The sequence below is a fragment of the Egretta garzetta genome, unplaced genomic scaffold (genome assembly GCF_000687185.1).
Source record: "Egretta garzetta isolate BGI_Z169 unplaced genomic scaffold, ASM68718v1 scaffold332, whole genome shotgun sequence".
In the NCBI taxonomy this organism is placed as follows: Eukaryota; Metazoa; Chordata; class Aves; order Pelecaniformes; family Ardeidae; genus Egretta; species Egretta garzetta.
In genome coordinates, this window is record NW_009258879.1 from 568,746 (window position 1) to 573,064 (window position 4,319).

Sequence of the window (4,319 nt, forward strand, 5' to 3'; positions counted from 1 at the left end):
GCGGCCGGCTGCGGGGGAGGCCCCCGGGAACGCAGGGCCGAGCGCTCCTTCCCCTCCCGGTGGCACCGGCCTGCCCCGGCTGGGAAACACCTGGGGTGAGGTGGGGGTGTGGTGGGTGCGGGGTTGCCCCTAAACTCGCCTGTGAACCATTTCTGGCCGAGTCGCAGAAGCTTGCCTGCGCGTCACCCTGTCAGCCGATTTTGTCGCTTGGTTTTCTTAAACACGGGAGCGGCTTTTTAAGTGAAGAGCGGGAGAATGAGGAAGTCACCGCTAATTTACTTTTCTTTCATGCCGCAGTCCTGAAGGAAAAAAGATCAGATCAAAAAGCGCGCTCGTGGAGTATTTTCGGAAAACTGGGGAGACGACGCTAAAAGCAGAAGATTTTGATTTTCAAGCTCCTTACCAGAGGCCTACCCGCTCAAGGGCGAAGAGACACAGCACGAAAGCTGCGAGAACCGTTCCAGAGAACGAGGATTGTCACGGCCAAGTGCAAGGCCACGGTATACGAAATGGCGAAGAGGATGGAGTTCAAAACGTTCAGACTGGAAACGAACACCTGGAAGATGTTACGTCCACTCTGGAAAGCAAAGATTTGGTCATGACAGGCATAAATCCAGAGGACTGTTTGAAAACCACAAAAAAGGGGGCAGGTAGAAAAAGCACTCGGAGAAGGGAAACTGGAAGGAGCTCAGACAAGGGGAGTCGAGAGAATGCCCAAAGCAAAAGGCAGAGAAGAGCGTGTAACAAACGGGAAACTGAGTGCGTTCAAAACAAGAAATTCTGCAGACAGACAGACATGCGTGTCGCTGCTGGTCAGGGCGTGGATGATCAGCGTGCAGACCCTAGGGGTGCAGGAAGAACTCTGCTCAGAAGTTCCAGGTCACGGCCAGACACACAGCTAGGGTCGGTGACAGCTCGCTCACAAGGAGAGTTGCAGAACCTGGCAGCAGAGGAATGCGTGGAGACAGGTTCTAACGACGCATCTTCTCCAAAATGTGAGGAGAAAACCGGTGGATTGGAAGTAGGGAAGGAGACAGATCAAGGGAATCTGGGTGACCAGGATTTTAAATCTGACCCCGAAACGGATGCTAACATCCTGCAGCCATGTGACAAGAAGAGCTTCACAGCAGTAAAAATGCCGCCAGGTATTTGTGTGGGTTTGAGCAGAATGTTATCCCAGCGTTCTGCCGGGGGTCCTCCTAACTGTACGAGCAGTGTTCTGTTCCAGGTCAAAGCTGCTTTGACTTCTGAATCTGTCTCGTTCCGTTATCCAGCAGCACTTAACTTAATGCAGGTTTATTCACAGCTGGAACTTACTCTTCTGAGCCCTTTAGCTGTACAGTATAACGCAATAACGTCCCTTACCTTCACTGCACTAACCCTTGTGATGTTCTTGCACAGCTGGTTGGTTTGAGTCCTAAAAAAAGGCTGGTTTTGGCTTGTTTCACGTGCTAGAATCTTTCCTCAGACCGTGGCAAAGTAACCATTTAGCTTCTGAAACACAAAGGAGTACTGGAGTGAATCTGAAGCACATCTGTGTTCTGTACACCCGCAAGTGAGCCTGGTTTTTCCATCACAACGTAAGGTGGAAATGGTGTGTGAAACATGACAGCAAAATACTTGTACTTTTTTTCTTTTTAATGCTAAAGTATTACTTCTTTACAGAAGAGTCTATCCCACGAACACAAGTGGATAGGAGGAAAACGAGTCCGTATTTTTCAAGTAAATACAGTAAAGAAGGTATAATATTCTTTAGGGAAATAAATCCTTTTTTATGGGGGGAGGAATAGGATGGCTCATGACCAAGTGATGTTGTGGAAAATTTCCAGTTTTAGGCTGGCCGTGCTTAGGTGACATCAGAGAGCTCGGCTTACTGCGCTAGTGCTGATCTTGTCCCATTTTAAACCTCGGTGGTTTGTACCTTGCCAGCAACCATTAAGGCTGGTTACAAATGCCTCGACAGCTGTGAGGCGATGGGGTGAATGGGCTGTGGGGAAGTTCAATTCGGACCACTGAGGTGTTTCCCCTGTCAGGGGGAAACCCTGTACCCTGTGGCTGCTGCTCTTCACCTACACGGGAGCGTGGCGGTCCTGGGGAGGGCCTCTCTGCTCGGAAGACATGCGTGACGTGTAACACGGGGGCACACGCAGGCAGCCTTGACTCTTGCTGCTGTCTGTGCCGGGGGACGCACAGTCCCTTGCAGTTCTGTAAAATTTCTGTGTGGATTGCCGTTGCTCCCTCTACATACAATGCCTCTGCTTCAAAAGGCCTTTTTTTTTTTTTTTTTTTTAAATTATTTTAATTAAAATAGGTAAATCCATCCTTTACTGCCCAACAAATTTTCCTGCATTGCCTCTGTGTACAGCTCCCAGCCCACCTAGAAGGAAGGCCTTCAGAAAATGGACTCCGCCACGTTCTCCTTTTAATTTGGTCCAAGAAACACTTTTCCATGATCCATGGAAACTTCTCATTGCAACCATATTTCTCAATAAAACTTCAGGTAAATAGAGTAATACAATATCATGTGGTATAAGCGTTGGGGTGGTGTTACAGGGTCAGAACAACTGCCATTTTTTAAAGGCATTAATGAAAGAATAAATTTATATTAACTTGTGTCAGTGTAAAAAAAAAAACACTTGGTTTGTAACTCTTGCCTCAGAAAAAGCTCACTTCAAGAAGCATGCATCGATAATCAAACCAGAGAGTTACCCACGTGGTCTTTTGTCCTTGATTTCCTTCACCAGGTAAAATGGCAATTCCTGTGCTCTGGGAGTTCCTGAAGAAGTATCCTTCTCCTGAAATAACCAGGACTGCAGACTGGAAAGAAATGTCAGAGCTGCTCAAACCTCTTGGCCTCTACGAACTCAGAGCAAAAACCATCATCAAGTTCTCAGGTGGGTGTTCCGGAATGTGGAATGGTCTCAATTATATTAGCGAGGCAAACAGCGCTAGTTTCAAACAGCGCCCAGTGACTTTTCCTTCTGTTGGGTGGATATCGGTGGTTGTTTATTCTGTGCAGCTTTGGGATATGTTGGTCTTAACGTATGCAAAGCTGCTGGTCCTGTGGTCTTAACTGAGAATGAAATAACGTACCTAGTGAGTTCTGCAAGAGACCTTTGTCTGGGAGAGGACTTTGAGTGGAAAGAGGCACGAACACCTGCAAGACTGATTTAGGGGTTTGCAGCGCTATGTTAAGGTGGCTCTGCTCCATTTTGCACCGGGTGACCTCCAGAAGGGCCTTCCAGGCAGAATGTTTTGACGATTCTGGTATTTTCTATACTTGGAACAAAAGCATTCCTCTCTGGGTTCCGAGGAGAGAGATTCAATGAATTTGTTTAGGAGGTGTTTAAAATGCGCCCTGGAGGGATTCATTGCCTACTTTCACCAGGAAATAGCTAAAACTTGTGTTTTTCATTTAAAATGTTCCAAAGTGGAGATGTGTTACAACAGCAGAGAATCAGGATTTTGTCGGGAGTTCCTTTCTGCGACCTGCGGGCAGTGACGCCTGTGACCGTACGTTGCAGATGAGTACCTGAGCAAGCGGTGGAAGTACCCCATCGAGCTGCATGGGATCGGGAAGTATGGGAACGACTCCTACAGAATCTTCTGTGTGAACGAATGGAAGGAGGTGGGTGCTGCGGCCATGTTGCCAAGGCTGGGTCCACAGCACGCTGCCGGCAGCGGGGCTCTCTCCTTGGGCGTCGTTGGGCTTGTACCAACGGGCTGCCTCGGATTAAAAAAAAAAAAAGATAGCGATTTTTATATCATCAGTAGGTTGAATTCCCAGAACGTAGAAGTCTGAGCCTGTACACAAAGACTTGTGTCACCTTGATTTTATTTTTCTGTAATTTTCCAATTTCACTGTGTTCTTTTTTTGTATTTCCTTGATGTGGGGGTGAGAGTCTCTTCCCTGCTCTCTGCTTAAGAACTGGGGTCCCTGTGTTTCCTGCCAGCCAGAGGTCGGTGTCAGTGGGGCCTTTGCCATGTTGGGGCCCCCTCCTGGGGGGTGGCTGTGAGGGGCTGTTCCGCTCTCCAGTGTGGGTGAGCGGGTTCAGGGCTGACCAAGCGCAGGATCCCCTGCTTTGCAGGGGCGGAGGCCGGCCTGCCGGGGCACGGCGCCCCGCTGCTCCCTGCCCGGGGTGGGGGGCTCCTGAGCTGGGGGGGTGTACGTCCGAGCGGCGAGGTGGTGTGGAAGAAGGTGTCTGAGTAAATGTTAAGTGCTTTGCCTGTGTGTCAGGTGCAGCCACAGGACCACAAGTTAAACGTGTACCACGCGTGGCTCTGGGAGAACCGCGAGAGGCTGAGCATAGACTGAGCGA

At 49.2% G+C, this 4,319-nt stretch overlaps 1 protein-coding gene across 5 annotated transcripts; it reads left to right on the forward strand.

Annotated features, from left to right (window-relative positions):
• The first annotated feature begins 16 nt into the window (after window positions 1–16).
• Window positions 17–4,315, forward strand: MBD4 (methyl-CpG binding domain 4, DNA glycosylase). Of its 5 annotated transcripts, XM_035889450.1 has the most exons (6): window positions 17–1,145; window positions 1,666–1,740; window positions 2,366–2,500; window positions 2,745–2,894; window positions 3,525–3,628; window positions 4,238–4,315. In XM_035889450.1, the coding sequence occupies exons 1-6, from the start codon at window positions 599–601 to the stop codon at window positions 4,313–4,315; spliced, it is 1,089 nt and encodes a 362-aa protein (XP_035745343.1). In that variant the 5' UTR covers window positions 17–598. The 5 variants fall into 5 exon arrangements, with proteins under 5 accessions (XP_035745343.1, XP_035745340.1, XP_035745341.1 ...); XM_035889447.1 differs by lacking the exon at window positions 4,238–4,315 and having other exon boundaries at window positions 2,312–2,500; window positions 3,525–4,217; XM_035889448.1 differs by lacking the exon at window positions 4,238–4,315 and having other exon boundaries at window positions 3,525–4,215.
• Window positions 4,316–4,319: the final 4 nt, after the last annotated feature.

What these genes read in the sequence shown, in the direction of transcription:
- MBD4 (XM_035889447.1), top strand. Translation starts at nt 599, where the DNA reads ATGACAGGCATAAATCCAGAGGACTGTTTGAAAACCACAAAAAAGGGG. An exon ending in AGCAGTAAAAATGCCGCCAG is followed by an intron (nt 1,146 to 1,665) that starts GTATTTGTGTGG and finishes ACTTCTTTACAG; the next exon opens with AAGAGTCTATCCCACGAACA. An exon ending in AAGTAAATACAGTAAAGAAG is followed by an intron (nt 1,741 to 2,311) that starts GTATAATATTCT and finishes TAATTAAAATAG; the next exon opens with GTAAATCCATCCTTTACTGC.